The sequence below is a fragment of the Oreochromis aureus genome, linkage group 23 (genome assembly GCF_013358895.1).
Source record: "Oreochromis aureus strain Israel breed Guangdong linkage group 23, ZZ_aureus, whole genome shotgun sequence".
In the NCBI taxonomy this organism is placed as follows: Eukaryota; Metazoa; Chordata; class Actinopteri; order Cichliformes; family Cichlidae; genus Oreochromis; species Oreochromis aureus.
The window spans coordinates 43,214,264-43,233,482 of NC_052963.1; the positions used below are offsets into that span (position 1 = coordinate 43,214,264).

Here is a 19,219-nt window from a genome sequence, read left to right on the forward strand (position 1 = left end):
TTCAAAGTAGACAATCTTGTTATGAACTCTGGGAAATGTTATGTTGAAAAAAAAAAACTGAATTCCAAGTAGATAAGCTCATTCAACATTATTATATCTGGTCATCATACATAATTGAACTGGGTCATCATTAATGAAACTTGTCTCAGTTGCTGCTGTGAGAGGTCAGAGTGTGTCGCAGTTTCTGATGAAAGTTGTCTTTTTTTAAAATATTATATAAAACAATGTTCTTCTGTTTTCCAACTTTTAACGCACTTGTAAATGTCCTTGTAAATCATGCGGTCTTACTGCATTTACATTTGCTATGAGATAGCAGAGGAGGAAGCTGATCAGGAATCAACACTGTGTGCACAGAATTATTTTGTTCCCTTGCACCCTCGCAACAAGAACACAGCAAACATGATGCACTTTACTGATATTGTGTGCACTGCAATATATAATACACTACAGTATCATCATCATCATCATCATCATCATCATCATCATCATCAACAACAACAATTATATTGAAATGAATAGTCACTTTGTCTGTTGCCAACGACTCCTTTAAGAGAAGTTGTAATCTAGTTAATTTGCAGTATGTGACGACTGAAAGGGCTCTTATGTTTTATGGAGCTTAAGTAAGCATCCAATTTTAAAATATTTCAAAGTGAAGCTTCATCATTCAAGCAGTTTCAAAAAGGGAAGTGATGGAGTTGGCTGTTTTTGGTTAATTGTTAACACTCAGAGCTCAACTGCCTCCGTATTCCTCCTTTTGTTAAAATGTTTAAATGTAGTATGACCTTTGATTAATGGCTAATATCCTTATTTTTGTTTTGTCTGTTGCTGTGTGATAAGATATATTTTTCACATTTCTCAAAGTTGCATTTTCACAGTTACACAGTCCTGTCTGTGAGCTCTATAATGGAGACACAACTGACAGAAGACTCATTATGAGGTTTGTTTTCCCATGTTTTTCTTGTATTAGCCAGCAGGTGGCAGACTCAACTCACATGTTGCATGTTTCCCTAGGATTAACTTGCAGTTCTACTATAGTTTCTATTCATTTTTGCCAGGTAGTATTCATAGTTGGATGTTTTTGACTATTCCGAAATATACGCCTCATCAGATTATAACCAAAAAATATCCATAATTTCACACTTTAAATAAAGAACAGATGGTGCGCAGCTCTCTTCCTCTGTTATAAACTTATTATTAATCACACAGTTTATGTCTGCTGAAAGAAAGACCTCTTGATGCACTCGATTAGTTTACAGACTGTATTTATTTCCGTTTAATTTCAAAAAGCAAGAAAATATACTCTTTCTTCCAGAAATAATAAATATACAATATTTCTTTATGAACAAAATGCACAATTTACAAAGTGGCATCTGAGTGCTTCTCTGTGTGAAGGTAAATGCCTCACACAGTACCTTATTTATTCAACTCATTTTTTTCACAGAGTTATAACTGTTAGTATGACCTATTCTCATTATTAAAGTCAGTCTTATTTTTCTACACAGTATTACAGTTTTTATAGGTAAAAGACTCCAGCTCTTTAAATTTACAATTCTTCATTGTGCTATGTGTTTGTTATTCTATCTTAATACTTTCAAGAGGTTTGGACTTGACGCCACTGCAGTTCAACATAGTCCACATTTTGCTTCTTACGCAGCACAGAGCTTATTCCACACATTATGAGACTTGGCAAGTTTTTAAAGACATTGGCATTTCAGCAGCCTGAAGCCAATCTCGCTCTATGGTGGAGACCGGATCGTCCCACGTTAAGACGTCTTATCCTGACTGAGATGTTTCTCCCTGACAATCACTCCTTGTTTGGCTTTATCAGGTACACTCCACTGCTCTGGTGTGGATGAAGTAGTATCCCAAGTGTTTCTCATGAGGTAACACTTTCTTTTGGTCAGGAGGTGAACAATATGTGTGATAAAAGCCACGCTAAAGCACAAGACAGTGTGACTGTGCTGTGAGCTAGCTGGGCTGAGCTGGGGCTCGGTGAAGTGGAGGAAGGCGCACTGGGTTCTCGATCTATCTCATAGATCTCCATCCGCCTGCGATGCTTTTGATAGGTCAGCGGAGGCTCCACTGTCACATAGCCATTGATTATCCTCACGTTTGGTGGTGGGGTGGTGCTGAAGAAAGGAGGGGGAAAAAATTAGGTTATGAGGAATTTAACCGGACTGGAAAAGAACTGAGTCTTACATGATCTCAGAACAATCACATGCATGACATTTCCAGTACATATTCAGCAGTCAGTCTCATTGTGGTCTTTTACTTAGGGACATCCAGAGTTTATTAATAATCTTCATCAAGCCAGTACAGTCCTTATAAATGTTCAATTGTTAAAAGATTATTATGTTTTGTTTAAAGAGGTACAACTCAGCTGCAGCCAAACTAATCATAATAAATATCTCACCCATCCCCAATGCGAACCCACAGGTCACTGAAGAGACGGGGTCTCCCGTGGCCACGGTGAGCCTTGCGTGGCCGTTTATGACGTCCAAACTCCTCTAGCTGGCTCAAGCTGTCAGGGAGCAGCATGTGAGGCAGCTCCTCCCCTCCAAGGCCAGGCATAGGTTCTGGGTCCTCCAGCTCCAGCTCCATCTCTGGACTGGTTGGCCAGCTAATGGGAGGTCCTGTGCTAGTGTCTGTATTCTCCTCGCTGGACCCTGCTGCTGCAAGCAGGTCTGGACCTGGTGCCCTGGAGCAAGGGAAGACAGGACAGACAGGGGATGGACTCAGTTCTATTAATACTCACAGAAAGACTTTTACCCAAATATTAGATCAAAATAGTTTCTTTTTATGTTTCTGTACTGTTTCCCTAGATTTCCAGGGTGCTACCAGCCAGTGTTGTTGTTTGTGGTTTCTGACCACCCCATTGCTTTCCACTTACACCCCGTAACTTCAGTCAAGGACATGAACACCATAAGGGCTTCCTTTAAAAGTTGAAAGACCCAGCAGACAACGTAAGAGGAACTTGGAACTCTCATGGCAATATATTGTGCATCAGAGCTGACATTTGACCAAGAAGACCACCCAGAATCTCCTGTCTTCAAATATTTTTGCCATGCTGCTCTTTCTTCCAGCCATTACTCATACTTTCTTCTCTCTTGTTCTTTTCCTGTCAATATGGCTCGCATGTGACTTTGTGTTTCAGTAGAGCATCAAAAATGTGTTTTATACATCATTCAAGACCTTTCAAATGAAACAAACAGCAGTAGAAATCGCATGCTTTAGTCACGATTTCTTTTGAAATACTTATAATTAGTTTTGTCTCACCAGTCATGATCAATTTGTCGGTTTGCCTTTCTGTTTTCACAAGTTTCAACAACCCTGTCTCACCCAGGCCCTGATGGCTTGGTCAGTGCGATGATAGCTCCAGGCCTGTGGTCAAGCTACTGCACAGCCAAACCCAGCTCTGGGCTGCTCTGTCAGTCATATAATTGTGCCAGTGGGTTCAAAACACTCCAGGTCTGAGGCTAACAGCTTTCATAAACACCTCTCATCCAGCCATCCTGTGGTGTTTTTCCTCGCCTGTCAGATCACCTTGTATTGGGGAGCTAGAAGTGTCAGCTTGCAGGCAAGTGTGTGGTCATGTGTGTGTGCGTGTGCGTGCACGCAGTAGACACAAGTGTTTCGTGACCACAGTAAGTCAGTCCACTTGTCAGCTTTTAAACCATGAACCACTGGCTGAAGCCCACAAGCCTGGAAACAGGATGGAGAGAGATAGGGAGGCTACATTTACAGCTGTAATTTGCAGTGAGAAGTTTGTGAAAAGCTCCAGCTGGAGGGATGAGTTGTTTTTACTGTTAGAAAAAAAGATTGTTCTTGTTATGCCTTGTTTTTCCATTTTCACCCCGATTCCAGCGACTGCTCTTACTATTTTATAGGCCCATGGATCAAACCCTTAGGTGAGAGTGGAGGTGCTGTGTGCCAACAATTGGGCTTGAACACTAACAGACATGAAGAAGAGTTGTAGAAGGCCACAGCAGCGAAGCCAAGACTCTTTCTGAGTCATGTATGTGCTGTATAGTTGTAAATTTGACTGTGTGCAGCCCAGCCGATCTTTCTCTTTGCGCATCTCTACACTTATCCCGCATACATGCACGCATGTGTTTGTATGTTGCAGTGAAAGCAGACAGAACCACCACTCTGGCAAGTTGCCTTTGGCAGCCACAACAGGGGGGGGGGGCAGGTGAGGGAGTTGATGAGGTATCAAAGGATTCTTGCATAGCTGAACTTTATTTGTTACAGAGCACAATTTGGACCGTATCTGCACTTCAATAAATCTGCTGAGGTTAAATGCCTCAACTCTCAAGAGAATTAGACGGATGTGGACAGACTAAGTTGGGGGGTGTCGATACAAATACATGTGGATGTGTATCTGTATCCCTGCCAAAATCTACAGTAAGAGTGCACAAATGTTCTGCTTCACAGTCTGCACTGCCACAACATTATCAATCTGATGCACACAGAAAATCATTCTTTTTTTCTTTTTCCATTAAATATCTTGTCTGGTTAGAAAAACTCATACTTTTAACATGTAAAGAGGTTTAAATAGCTCTAAAGTGCCCGATTACTCAGTCAAAACAGGAATCATCCAAAACTCAAATTTAATTAGTGCAGTTTATGTGTCATCATCAAGAACTTAGACTCCATAATGTCAAACAACTGCTTTTCTAAAGAGTAATCCAAGCAACCACTTATTTTTTCTATTTTTCAGCAACTTATTTTTGTTTTTGTCCTTGTAACCACAGTCATTTAATCATATGACATGCTCCGTCATCTGTTACTGTGCACTCTTGTCTGCTTACTCACTCTGTGGCTGGCTCTTGATGATCAGAGAGCATATGGACAATCTCATAGCCCTCCTGCCTCAGGATGTCCAGCACGCTGTGGTTCCCCAGAAAGTGACCTAGCAGTGAACAAAAAACAAAAAAACAAAAAAAACAGAGGTCACAAAAGACTCAAAATCAGCTTCTTGCGGCACATGCATTTGTCTTCAAGAGTAAATCTAGCCTGGATTATGTTTCATGGATATTTACTTATGTTGAAAGCACTCAATTATTATATAGTGAACAAAACTTCCATAAATTTTAGCTTTGTTTTCATTGTGGTGCTGAACATACCAATAACATGTTTGTGTGGCCCACTATCTGAACTCTTATTTTCTAACAACTGTAACAGACTATATCTTCCTAACACAGGCAACTATAGCTTATGTCAAGAAATGTAAGCAAACCTAAAAGTGCTTCTATACATTTTAATGTCCATATTTGTCTGACAAATACCAGAGAAACCATGTCAGTCTAAATTTCTTACATTTTCTTGTGGACTGCCTAGTTAAATATGATCTTTTCTCGGCCAAGTTTTAGAGACACTAATGGATTTTGGTGACAGTGACAACTCAGACATAGAGTGAAGTGAAGAATCTGCAAGATAACAGGGATTGTTCAAATGAAAACTTGGTCTATCCATCGGGCACTCAACCTCTTGCCTCCCTTCCAGCCTCACTTTCCATCACCTTGCATATGACTCCTTCAGTCTAACATCAAACATTCGGGCCTCAGCCGCATGCTGATGAAAGCTTTTTTTTTCTTTTTTCTTTTAATTTATCCCATCAGCCGATAATCCTGCATGTCAGTCAACCCAGCAATAAGCCATAATGTAGCCTGACATCACCCTCACCAACACGCACTCCCTAAGAGAGGAATTCATATTTGTGCGCAGACGTATACACGTACCCACACACGCACAGGAATTTTACACACTCGCACACCTCAGCTCTCTTATTAACAACACGCTGACAATATTCGAGCCTCTTTCTTGCTTTCTGTCGAGGCCTTCTGCTCCCACTCAGCTCCTCACCCCCTGCCAATTTTATCATTATAATGTTCCTGATCATTCCTGAAAGTCAAAGAAAGAGGCACGCGGTGTTACACTTTCTTGGCAGCTGAGTTCAAAGGCAGCGCTGGGATAGGCCGTGGAGTGAGAGGAGGCTTCTAACAACAGAGCGTCGGTGAGATCAGATGGGATTACACAGAGGGCCGAGTGTGAGTTTTTTGTCTGGGTGACGGTGGGTGTATGTGTGTGTGTGTGTGTGTGTGCTTGTGTTCTTCTTTTATTATACTTACATATTGTCATAAAAAGTGATGACATTTTCTCATGTTCATAGACTTAAAGTTTTTATGGAATAAAACGTATGATTTTGTTGTGAAGTTAAAGGTACAGTACAGTACTATTTAAGTATTTGTTGAGTCATTTCACGTCCTTCAACTTTGACAAATACTACTGTGAAAAAGTCTTGAGCCACCCCTCATTCATGTATATTTTGCTCCCAAGGAGCCACACTTCATTGGGTTTCATTGGGTCAAGTATTCTCGAGAAGGCAACTGAATTAAGAGATGGACCAAGAGATGGCATCTACATGTAACAATCATGCAAAGTTTTTTTTTAATTCTGTCTTTAGAAACATCCATCTTCTTTAATTGAGTCTATAAAAAATACAAAAGATCACACAGTTTGACAGACCTAGAATCTTATTTTTGCACAAGCAATTGAAAAACTGGCAAGGCTAGACACGTGGGAGCCAAAAGAAGAAGTGGCAGGACTGCAAAGGATCTACAGTAAATAAACAGTGAAAGTCATGTCCTTAAGAAATACGGGGGGAAAACTCCAGCAAAGCTCTGACAGGAAACAGCGACAAATGGCTGAAGTGTGTGAAATTATACAAAAACTGGACTGTAAATTAGTGGCAATGGGTCTTAACGAGTGTTGAATCTTGATTTGAAATCTTTGCTGCAAACTGTTGTGAATATGTACAGAGGAGGTCAGGAAAGTGGCACAACAGTAAGTGTTCGCAGTCATCTGTAAAACATGGTGGAGACTCTGTTAATGGGCTGGATTTCATCAAGTGTGTTTGGGATCTTGTCAAAATGGATGGAAAAACCAACGGAGAAAAAAATTGTCGGATTTTGATCAACCATATAATACCATCTACACATGTTTCAATAAACGGCTGCACATGTCTCCTCTTTTGACAGCAAAATACCGGTATGAAGAAATGAGGGATGGCACAAGACTTTTGCACAGTACTTTTGCACCACCGTTAGGTCAACGGATAATTATACTGACAACTGGGAACATTTCTACACTTACAAAGGCCAACTGTAATGTTATTTGGTTATGTACCAAGATAAACAGATAATACTGTTGTTCCCCAACCAGCAGATGGCCCCTGCTCCCTGAGCTTTGTTCTGCTGGAGGTTTCTTCCTGTCAAAAGGGAGTTTTTCTTTCCCACTGTTGCCATTTTATTGTTGGGGTTTTCTCTGTATTATTGTAGGGTCTTTACCTCACAATATGAAGCGCCTTGAGGCAACTGCTGTTGTGATTTGGCGCTATATAAATAAAACTGAATTGAATTGAAAAGAACAGCATTCTTCTTTCTTTTTTCACCCCCTTCCTTCAAACAAGATCTTGGGGCCAAAGTCAGCTCGTTCAGTGGCTGCATGCTGACAGATTTAACCTCCTTCATTTCTGTGTCAAGCAGCTATTTCATTAAACTCAGTGGGCTCGGGGCAAAGAAGAGCATGTGCTGTGCGTTTGCTGGGTGTGAGGTCAAGCTGACTGTTTCGTGTGTTGGCTTGATTTCCTCTACTCTGCCATCATTCATAACTCACCTAGACAAAGTGGTGTATATTTATGCGTAACTTTGTTTGCATGATGACATAACAAACAGCCACATGGGTTCCATTTTTACACTTGCTGTAAAACTGCCATTCAGTTTTCTGAGGAGGGAGTATTGGTTTGGATGCTAAACTTGCATCCACTGCTCAAACAGCCTACTGAATGCACACACACACACACACACACACACACACACACACACACACACACACACACACACACACACACACACACACACACACACACACACACACACAAGCAAGCAATATTTCTCACAATGAGAACCAACACTTATGAAATGTTGGTAACTTTCTAGTGAGGGACTGCACATTTCTTCATGAATTGGCACAGTTTGTTGAACAAATAGAACGTTTTTCCAAGTTCTTACAAATCCATTCTTTTGGAAAATGTTAATTCTCAAGCTTTTCATCTGACAACAGTGGCATGTGCATTGTTTGTTTCATTGTAAGTTTGTGGTTCGTGCCTGTGTGTGGGTGAGTGACTGGGTAGAGAAATAATAGCTCTTTCCAAGTAGATGAAGGTGCGTGTGGGAGGCTGAGCTAGTGTGTTTGTTTGTGGAGTATTCAGACAGTAAACAGTGTGGTGCTTCTGAAGCACAGAGCAGTCTTAACAAACAGCTCAATTAACTTAAACGTAATAAGAGGTCAGCTGACTCCTAATTGCTCCCCTGCTGCTTGTAGTGCTCGTGGGCTGACCGCACAGGTAGCTCACTGTAAAACACGCTACTCCGTTTTAAAGTTACAGTACTTAGTGACACCCTGGCGCAGAATATTAATCATTGCAGTGTAATGCTAGTTATTAATGTTTACTTTTCATTTTTTTACTAAAAGACCTTAAAAGAAATGTAAAAAGGAGAAAGCAATGTTTTTCTTTTTTCCAATGTCTTTAGCTGTCTCGCCTCCATCTGCACATTGTTTGAAGATACACATCTGTGAACAGTTCCTTCTTTTCCGTAATTAAAATTTTTATGGTTATGTTCAAGCAATCAGAACTCTTGGATAATATTGAGGAAAGATTGTGGCTTTGGTTAAAAATTGGTAATGGCAAGTAAACATGTCCTCATGACAGAGGATAAAAATATTCTCCTTAATTAAAGGATATTTGATGCCTAAACATACACTGACTGGTCACTTTTAGGAACACCTTGCTTGTATTGGGCTGGACAGCCTTTTGCATTCAGACCTGGCTTCTTCATGGTATAAAATCAATGTGGTGCCGGAAACATTCCTCAAAGATTTTTGGTCCATTATGATGCAAAGTTGCTGCGGATTTGTCGGCTCCAGATCTGTGACGTGAACCTCCTGTTGCAACACATACACAAGATGGATTGAGATTTGGCGACTGTGAAAGTTATGTTATGTACATTAAACTACAGTAAAACGTAAGAAACCAGTTTGAGATTATTGGAACTTTGTGACATGTTATTATGCTGGAAGCAGTAAACAGTGACCCTACCATCTGAATGTTGCAGCAGATTCATCAGAACAGGACATGTTTTTACAGTTTTCTACTGTCTCACTACTGGTGAGCTGTCTACATACACATACATACATAATATTATCAGTTTGTGGCATCTCAGTTTCTGGTTCTTAGCTGATAGGTGGCATCCATTATGGCTTTGTGCTGCTGTAGTTCCCCCAGCCAAGCTGCTTACATCTTCATCACTTTGTAGAGTTTTCTCAGTGCACTGTCTCAGTGTAAAGTCATACTTTAAAAATGTTTATCATTAATATTAACATAGAAGTGGAACACAGTTTCTGTTTTCATCATCGGCTTCATTGCACTCAAAGGAAAATATCCATATCATAATCCATATTATTTACCCTTCTCGTTGTATTCATACGACATAATGTTTACTTGAAAAAATAATGAATACTTGTTTCTTATGCATGAACAAAATGCCACTTTCATAAATAAGTCATGGCAGGAATTTTGTTCAAAGATTTAAAAGTACACAAAATACATCTACAAACATAAACATTTACTAAATGTTCTTTTAAATTCTTTTCCATATGGGTAGTATTTAATCTTCCAGTAGACAAGTTGCTCTGTCTATGACACAAAAAAGAATAGCTTGTGGGAATGTGGCCTCAGCCCAACTGCAACCACTACCATATATCAGCCAACCACCTGCTGTCATTTCTCCAACACAGCAGATATGTGTTTTTCAAATATTTTATTTACTTAATAAATATTTTGTTTTAAGTAGGAGCAAGTTTTTGCTGTGTATACACCCTCTTAGGGTGTGTTTCCCCTCTCGTGGCTCCAGGGAGCAGAGTTAATAAACCAGCAACTCCTTTATTTAATAACCTTCCCATCCTGATTTCCACTTACAGTAGCAACGACTTAATTTACTCCACTTGCACATTCACCTTTCTATGTTTACCATATCCGCCTCTATACATACGCCTGTCTCTTTATTTGCCACGCCCAGGCTTCTTAAGCATCTTAGCTTGTCTGGTTGCCAGTGTGAGTGTCTTTATTCCATTTTGCATTTGTTTTACAGTCAGTTTTTCTCTTTTTTTTCCATGCATGCAATTTTTTTTGGGCGGGATACATTAGTGTGTTTTGAAAAAAAAAGAAAAGGAAAAAAGAGGTATTGCAGCATGTCTAGGCATTCACGCTCAATTTAAACCATGTCAACACTTGGTCTGCACACATCCTTCTCTCTCTTTCAGACCTTTCCCTATTTTCCCTTCCAAGTTAAACTTCACCGAGCCTCGCTTTAGGCGTGATTCTCCATCCTTTCTTTCTATATGCTTTTGCACATCAGTCAGAGCAAAGAGACACTAGTAGCAAAGCAGAAAAAGCAAGGAAAATGGAAACACTGAGCAGTTAGGAATTTGACATTGTTTCAAGAATGCAGAAAGCGCACAGGAAGAGAATTATGTTATTTTTCAGTTTTTGCACAAACAAATGTGTTTGCAATTACTTTGTGTAAACAATGCATCAACTGATATGCACTAGTGGTTAAAAAAATCCCACATGGCTTACAAGCAGACCACCTCATATGAAAATTGCACAAAAGGAGCACAAAGGAAGAGAGAAAACAAGAGAAGGAGAATAGAAATAGATAATTGGCAAGTGGTTTGAGGGGAGATGGAAAAGAAGGAGGAAAGGGTGGAGGACAGAGAGGACGATCAGAGGGAGAGGGATTGACGTATGCCCTCAACCCAAGCAGAATGCCTGGTGGGCATAGTTGCTACATTATAGTCCAAACAAACACAAGCAGTTCCCTCAGAGCAATTTAAACAAATGGGTGATCAAGAAATTGGAAGATGAGTTAAAAAGAGAGGAAAAGCGAACATCCAGGAGACATACCCAGTAAATGGATGAGAAAGAAAAAAGCATATTAGCTGACAAGGGTGTGTTCCACTTTTGGTTTGTTTGGAAATATGTTCCAGGATGAGGGCAAGCATAGACAGAGATAATGTGGAAAATGTTACTCTCATCTTCACATGTTTGTAAATGTGTGTAGGTGTTAAATAGGTGACAAATTAAAGGAAAATATGTAAGGTGCTGGGCCACCATGACTCTAAGGAATAACTTCACTGCTGTAATAAAGTACGTGAAGTCTACTGGACTGAAGGACACTACCCCCCCCCCACCCCAGTATCCCCCAGTGTTTTGATGATGCTGGTGAAAAGCACTGTCTAAACATTACAACATCTCTCATAGTTGTTTTGCTAACTTAGTGTGGTGTCGCGGAAATGAGATAACCGGGGACGGTTACTAAAGTAGTGACAACGCCACCTGGGGGAGGGCGCTACAACCCCAGGAAAGATTTCTCTAGCCAATGAGAAGATTGTATTGGCTACCAAAGCCCACAGACTCGTTATTTAAAGGCAGAGGTGAGACAAAGGGAGTTTATAATGCAAAGTTTATTAAGAGAAACTACTAAAACATAACTAAAAGATTAAAAAGGAACCTAGGGTAGCAGGGGTAAGAGAGTAAAATAAATTAAAACCCTTTATTACCAAACGATAATTAAAACAACATACTCCCTGCCACAATGCTACCCTAAAACAAGCACAATATATTAAAAAGAAGCAACTAAACAAAATGGTGGAGACCGGCCACTTGAGGAGGCAACCTACAGGGAGGAGTGCCCAAGGGTGCCACCAATTACTCACCCGTGTGATTTCACAGCAAACCTCACTCACACTAAACTCTAAATGGTGCAATCTGCCTATGCCCGGTGTGTACACTCGCATGCATCGGGAGGATTCCACCTCACGTGCCTAGCCTCTAAACAAGCGGCCACACCTCCACTAAAGCAATAAAGGAAAGGATAAAACATTAAACAATCAATAAAAGATCTACATAAAACCACATCCCAAATCACTATACTTTATAAAAGTAGTGCATAACAAACAAAACGGCATCTGACAAGACAGCAGCAGTATAATATACACCTGCAACAAAAGAGGAAAACAGTAGTCAAAAGTCCACCCTACTATGCCACAGTATAATAAACAAAAGTCGCACTTACCACTCTCTAAGGGCAACTGAGTAGCTTTCCCTAAGAGATATGTGGAGCTCAACTGCCTAGTGCTGCAGCCACCTTAGATTGCCAAGACTGCCAAATGCCTTCTCCCAGTAGTGAAGCGCAGCTGTTTCTTATAGCCAGGTAATTGTCGGCTGAAAGGTGTGGATGTCAGTGGTGCGTTTAGGGACATCATGTAACATCCCAACCCAAAATCTACTTCACTACAATCTACCCCGAGATTTGAATCGTCGTCCCGACGATTGACACTCACTGCCAAGGTCTAAACAGGGTAACTGTAGTAGGCACAGGTGCCTGTGAGTTCACGGCCTCTATTGCTCTACTTCCTGCTGCCTGGGGCAAATGGTGCGGATTTGGGTGCATCCCAGCATTACCACGATTAGTCCTGCGTAAAGGGGCTATATCGTTATGAACACCAGCCATAACTGGCAGCTGGTCAGGGCAGGCCGACCTCGCGGAGGACGTTGAGGGTTCTAGCTCATCTGACCTACGAGGGCTAGGAGTCTCTGGTCTTTGTTGGCAACTGCTTGGGGCTGGAATAGGTTCAGAGACCAATAAAACCACTCGCCACCGTGCATCGGTTCTTCTACAGGGCAGTAGTATACATGGACCCATTTTGGTGAGGGCCTTTAGCACTTTATACGCCAATGAACTCATAGCACCCTTACTTTTATCACAACCTCCGAGTCCAACTTTCTTCAGATAGACCAACTGACCTTCTCGCAGGGGAGCATCCTTAGCTTGCTGGTCGTGGCGCTTCTTACGCCAATCAGCTACAGGGATTTGCTTCGGTTGGGTTGGTGCATCTTGAGCCGACTGGCATCGCTCACACTCCTGGCACCACCGTTGGACGTCTCTATACATCCCTACCCAGTAGCACCATTGAGAAACCACATCTACCGTGCTCGAACACCCTGATGACCATGCTCCTGGCACACATGTTGCAAAACTTGACCCTGAAGGGACTTTGGCAGCAATACCTGCAGTGTCTCTCCTCTCCTTGGATGACAGACCTTCCGATATAACACCCCATTCCGCCCCACTAGCCTACTCCATTGCCTGACCAACCCGAGGGCCAGCCTTGAAGTGCGACCACGCTCCTTAGCGTCAGGGCCCCGCCTCCGCCTCCAAAAGGGCAGAAACTCCCGGATCACGGGTCAGTCTCCTGCAACATACGAAGGTCAGACAATGCGTACCCAGAGAGGGGTGAAGTGATGGTTTTGACAGCGGGGTTACTGGTTTCCTACCAGTTACTGGTTTCCCACCAGTAACCTGCGGCAACGGGTCAGGTAATACAAACTCTGAGCCTAGGATGCCCCCACCTGAATCTCGGCTCAATGGTTCAGGGGGTGGAAGTTTTCCTGCATGGAAGAACAAACGACATTACTCAAACTGGCTTGCGTTGCTGTACCAGCTGACTGCACAGGCATGACTGTGGGCTCACCAGGGCACTCCCTGGCAAAATGCCCAACCTTCTGGCACCGTCTGCAAATGACAGCCTTATTACGTGAGGCAGGATATGGTGTGGAAGCACTATTCAAAGCAGCAAGACTCTTTGCGAGCTGATTCAACTGCTCTTGCTGACTTTTAAGAATCTCTTTAACTCCCGTATTTCAGAGGCATAGGGTGCAATACCTGCCGGACTACCTCTAAAAGGGACCTCCTGGACAGTGTGTTGGAAGCCTAGCGCCGGGGAACCGAGTAACTTCTATCCCTCCCGCCCCTGGCATACCTCCACGCTCCCATAATATAGCCTCATGACGAACATCCATCAAGGTGGCAGTAGGGTGGCTGCGGACATACTGTTTTAATTTCACGTAAGAAACAATCAAGCACATTTTCAACAAATTGGTCTCTAAGCAACACATCTTTGTTCAGCAGAACATGAGGGGACTGTTTCGCAACTCTGTCCATGAGGCACATAAGAGCATGCGAAAACTCTTGCAATGTTTCTCCCTCCTGCTGTCGTCTTGAAAAGAACTCTTCCTGCAGAGAAACATATGACTTAGTACAGCCATACAGTTCCTGTAAAATAGTCAAAATCTTTTCGGGATCGTCTTTCTCCTCTGGAAGCCGATATTTAATCTCTTCTCTGGGCTCGCCTTCTAGATGATCATAGATGAAAAGGGCTTGGTCGGCTGGTGAAAGATGTCGCACCCTCAAACAGGCCTGCACCTCTTCCACCCATTCGGCAATACCTATACCAGTCTTACCGTTGAACCATGGGCACTTCCTCTCCCGAGGAATATAAATCAGTCTCTCAGTCGCGGGAGCTGAAACAGCAGAATGCCCATTGGTGGATGAACCTGTAGCAGCAGCACTGGTGCCAGGTTGCTCGATCCTCGCTCTTGCTGCATCCGCCGATTTTCTGCTTGCAGCTGAGCTACCAAGTCTCGTAACTGTGTGAGCTCTTCCTCCATAATAAACCAGAGTATTTAAATATCACTTTATAAAAACCAGAAGTCCGTCCGGCGCTGCCACTGCTGCTGTCTTGCCGCTGCACTACAATAACCAAACAGATTTAACCCCCAAAAAAACAAAACAACATGCAACAGATCTCTGCCTGAAAATATCCTGTCGACAACGCCAGATTGTGGTGTCGCGGAAATGAGATAACCGGGGACGGTTACTAAAGTAGTGACAACGCCACCTGGGGAGGCGCTACAACCCCAGGAAAGATTTCTCTAGCCAATGAGAAGATTGTATTGGCTACCAAAGCCCACAGACTCGTTATTTAAAGGCAGAGGTGAGACAAAGGGAGTTTATAATGCAAAGTTTATTAAGAGAAACTACTAAAACATAACTAAAAGATTAAAAAGGAACCTAGGGTAGCAGGGGTAAGAGAGTAAAATAAATTAAAACCCTTTATTACCAAACGATAATTAAAACAACATACTCCCTGCCACAATGCTACCCTAAAACAAGCACAATATATTAAAAAGAAGCAACTAAACAAAATGGTGGAGACCGGCCACTTGAGGAGGCAACCTACAGGGAGGAGTGCCCAAGGGTGCCACCAATTACTCACCCGTGTGATTTCACAGCAAACCTCACTCACACTAAACTCTAAATGGTGCAATCTGCCTATGCCCGGTGTGTACACTCGCATGCATCGGGAGGGATTCCACCTCACGTGCCTAGCCTCTAAACAAGCGGCCACACCTCCACTAAAGCAATAAAGGAAAGGATAAAACATTAAACAATCAATAAAAGATCTACATAAAACCACATCCCAAATCACTATACTTTATAAAAGTAGTGCATAACAAACAAAACGGCATCTGACAAGACAGCAGCAGTATAATATACACCTGCAACAAAAGAGGAAAACAGTAGTCAAAAGTCCACCCTACTATGCCACAGTATAATAAACAAAAGTCGCACTTACCACTCTCTAAGGGCAACTGAGTAGCTTTCCCTAAGAGATATGTGGAGCTCAACTGCCTAGTGCTGCAGCCACCTTAGATTGCCAAGACTGCCAAATGCCTTCTCCCAGTAGTGAAGCGCAGCTGTTTCTTATAGCCAGGTAATTGTCGGCTGAAAGGTGTGGATGTCAGTGGTGCGTTTAGGGACATCATGTAACATCCCAACCCAAAATCTACTTCACTACATTAGCAAACAAAATTACGCAGAGCCAGCTCTGGGGGTGGTGGAGCTGGGTGGTTCTGAGCAAATACTGTGCTGGAAGTGCTCCACAGGTACATAAGAATATGATCTTAAAGAGGAGATAGACTAAACAGAAACCTCGCTTTGCTTTTGTTTTTCATTGTTGGAGGATCTGAATTTAAGGAGCTCCAAATCTGTCAAGTTCGTTTAGATGTTATGAGGATGGTGACATTTTTCCCAGGAGAATGCAGCTCATGCTTCAGTGCTTTTCTTTCTGCATGCAGACATAAATACACACACTAGCAGTGCGATCTGCTTGTGCGTGAACCTGTGTGTTTTCACGTTCTCCCTGCAAGTTGTGCTCATATAATGTATATGTGTGCACCTGTTTGTGTTTTAGGGGAAAGTCCCTTTTTCCACTTTTTGTACTAAGACTATTTCCTTGAGCAAAATATGAGTAATGCAACAAAGATTTTAATAAGGTCGGCATCCCTGGGCCTCGCTGTGCATTCCCATCTACCGTTTAACAGGAACGGGATCCCTCTATAAATCACACAGCAGAATTTGAATTAACAGAGCGGAGCTACAGAAACAGCTACCCGCAGTGTTCAGGAATAGTTTCCTTGAAAACAGACCACGGCTTTTACATGATGTGTAAATTCCACTTCTCTTCTCAGGGAGCTCTGAGTTTCTAGAAGGAGAAGGAAAGGCAATCTGGAGATCACCCCTCTCACCCATTCCTCATCTCCATAATGACTTCATTTCCTATGCATGCAGTAAGACGTCTGTCTGTCTTATTGCACTACACAGACACCCCGAGGTGTTATGAGTGACAGCTGTTGACAGGACTGTTAAAGGTTGAAATTCTGGTCAAATACAGAGATCAAGAAAGTTTCAGGGATCAAATCCAGAGGCTGACCGCTGCATGTGGCGGGCTTGACACACATCCATGTTAGAGAGACTGGAAGGTTCACTCAGCTCAGTGGTTGAGTGTTTAAAAGCCATTCCGTGCTTTCAAATATTTAGACTGCCTATGCTTGCTGCTTAAGTTTGTAAAGCTCTCCTGGTGGGCAGAAAGTGAGAAGCTGGGTGTGGTGAGGAAAAAGTAGAAAAGCACAGAGAGTTAAAAAAAAGGAAGTAGTGGAAAATGTAGAAAACAAAGGCACAATGAAAGTAAAAATCCCCCTCCTATTGACTGTTTTTGTTTCTGTAAGCTGTAGTCTCTGATATCTCATCGTACATACGTGTAATGGAAGATGTGGCATTCTCTGCTCTAAAAACGTCTTTATGATGTTCATCTTTCACCTTTTACACTGCTTTGTTTTTTTCCCTCTTCATCCATCAGTTAAAGTTACAGAGAGAAGGAATGATAATCTATAAATTATGATCTGAAGGAGTGCATATGTGTGTGCTGCTGGCATACACCACACAGACACGTAAGCTTAGAGATAAAAGAAAGTGTGCTGGCATGCTGTTATGGATCCAGCTTATGACATGCATGTGAGTAAATGTGAGTGTATCTTTCTGAGTTGGATCTGTTTGTGTTTGCAGAAACCAAAGCATCACATCAGGCCATTTGGTGCAGCACTGGTGCAGCACTCCATCACTCATCATTTATTGAAAAATAAATGATGATCCAACTAAAGGAAAATCGGATGGGATGGCATGTCGCCGCAGGATGCGATATGGTGGCCAGGCTGGTTCAGTGTGCCTTTAATTTTGAATAAATTCCCAACAGTGTCACCAGCAAAGCACCCCACACCATCACTCCTCCTCCTCCATTCTTTCATGGTGGGAACCATGCATGTATAGAACACCTTTTCTGTATCGCACAAAGACACGTTGGGTGGAACCAAAGATCTCAACTTTGGACTCATCAAACCAAAGCACAGATTTCCACTGGTCCATTACTTGTGTTTCTTAGCCCAAACAAATCTCTTCGGCTTGTTGCTTTTCCTTAGTAGTTGTTTCTTAGCAGCAATTTGACCTGATTTGCACAGTCTTCTCTGAACAGTTGATGTAGCGACGTGTCTGTTACTGGAACTCTGCGTGGCATTTATCTGGGCTCTAATTTGAGGTGCCGTGTGACTCAGATGAATGAATCCTCAGCAGCAGAGGTGACTCTTGGTCTTCCTTTACTGGGGTGGTCCTCATGTGAGCCAGTTTCATCGTAGCGTTTGCTGGTTTTTGCGACTGCACTTGGGGACACATTCGAAGTGTGAGCAATTTTCTAGACTGGCTGACTTTCAGTTTTTAAAGTAATGATGGGATGTCGTTTCTCTTTACTTAGCTGATTGGTTCTTGGCTCAGGCAAGACACTAATCCCAAAGTTATTCACTGTGGCAAACAGGCAAATGGCATTTCAGATGCACCAACACTGGTGTGTATTTGAAGGGTAAACCCATGTTTCTACAGGTCTCTAAAACTCTCAGACAAGAACACAATTATACCAAAAAGTACATTTTAATTTAGTGTTTTAATGTCGGTAGTGGAAAATCTTCTTCGTCTTTCAGTTGGTCCCTTTAGGAGTCACCAGAGCAGATCATCTGCCTCCATCTCACCCTATCCTCTTCTGTCACACCAGTCCTCTGCATGTCCTCTTTCACAACAACCATGAACCTTGTCTGTGGCCTTCCTCTTTAACTCCTGCATGGCAGCTCCATATTCAGCATAGCCTACATCCCTCATCTGCACATGTCCAAACCCTCCCAATCTTGCCTCTCTAACTATATCTCCATCGCATTATTAATGATTCCCATATTTCATATGGCATAGATATTACGGGCCTGGCACTATGTGTCTGTCTTGTGGCCCAAAATCTTCCATGTCTTTAATCGGGATCGAGATCTGGTGACCATAAAGGCCATAGAAAATAATTTTCTGCAGTAATGTTTTAATCAGATCTGTTTTTTTAGCTAGGATAACAGTGAATATAGTCATTCACCAAGTAGAAAAACCTGCAGCATTATGAGTCTCTAAACGGGGACGTTAATATTCTTGGATTCCTGGGGTTACATAGTTTCTGTTGTGTGCATTTAGGTCAATTTTAACACTCAAAAGATCAAAGAAAGAACCATTCACGTGTTTATGAAACGTAGCATTAAAGTCATTGGCTCTTAATAGGCAGTGGGATGTTCTTCCAGCTGCTAATGAAGTGTGTAATCTTTGAACAAGCTAATGAGCTATACTGATTTAATTACGATGAGAAATGCAGCCAGTGCAGTTAAGAGTTACCATAAGATGTTTTCATGCAAACTCACAGAGTTACATTCCTGAAAATTTACAAGACGGCATAACCTTACATGGATACAACAACAGAGCCTACTCTGTTCCTACAGCAGCTGAATGCTATTGTAACTGGTCACAGTTAAGAGATCCAAACGAAAAATGATCCTTGTTTA

General features: G+C 42.1%; 1 protein-coding gene across 1 annotated transcript in view; it reads right to left on the reverse strand.

Annotated features, from left to right (window-relative positions):
- Window positions 1-1,245: 1,245 nt before the first annotated feature.
- Window positions 1,246-19,219, reverse strand: part of trabd2b (TraB domain containing 2B) — a 72,773-nt gene continuing 54,799 nt past the window's right edge. Inside the window, exons 5-7 of the mRNA XM_031736053.2 lie at window positions 4,816-4,912; window positions 2,414-2,698; window positions 1,246-2,129 (exon numbers count right to left, since the gene is read on the reverse strand). Coding sequence (XP_031591913.1) covers window positions 1,901-2,129; window positions 2,414-2,698; window positions 4,816-4,912 — 611 coding nt within the window. The 3' untranslated portion in view covers window positions 1,246-1,900. The remainder of the gene's footprint in view (window positions 2,130-2,413; window positions 2,699-4,815; window positions 4,913-19,219) is intronic.